The sequence below is a fragment of the Apaloderma vittatum genome, unplaced genomic scaffold (assembly GCF_000703405.1).
Source record: "Apaloderma vittatum isolate BGI_N311 unplaced genomic scaffold, ASM70340v1 scaffold6379, whole genome shotgun sequence".
Lineage (NCBI taxonomy): Eukaryota > Metazoa > Chordata > Aves > Trogoniformes > Trogonidae > Apaloderma > Apaloderma vittatum.
This window is the reverse complement of record NW_009735708.1, coordinates 64219-64419: the sequence shown is the minus strand read 5'-3', so window position 1 is coordinate 64419 and position 201 is coordinate 64219. Positions and strand designations below refer to the sequence as shown.

Here is a 201-nt window from a genome sequence, read left to right as displayed (position 1 = left end):
CTGTCTGTCCTTCCGTCCGTCCTTCCGTCAGTCCCCCTTGTCCGTCCGTCCGTCCCTCGTGACGCGTCCGCTCTGTGTTTCAGCGATGATCGTGCGGTTCCTGACGAAGCGGTTCATCGGAGACTACGAGCCCAACACAGGTGAGGGAGGAGGCGGCAGCGGGGCGCGGCGGGGGGGGCCCCCCCCCCCGGGGGGGGCCTG

At 70.1% G+C, this 201-nt stretch overlaps 1 protein-coding gene across 1 annotated transcript in view; it reads left to right on the top strand.

Moving 5' to 3' along the window:
* Window positions 1-67: 67 nt before the first annotated feature.
* Window positions 68-201, top strand: part of RASL11A (RAS-like, family 11, member A) — an 858-nt gene continuing 724 nt past the window's right edge. Inside the window, exon 1 of the mRNA XM_009876677.1 lies at window positions 68-145. Within this exon, the coding sequence (XP_009874979.1) occupies window positions 86-145 (60 nt within the window). The 5' untranslated portion in view covers window positions 68-85. The remainder of the gene's footprint in view (window positions 146-201) is intronic.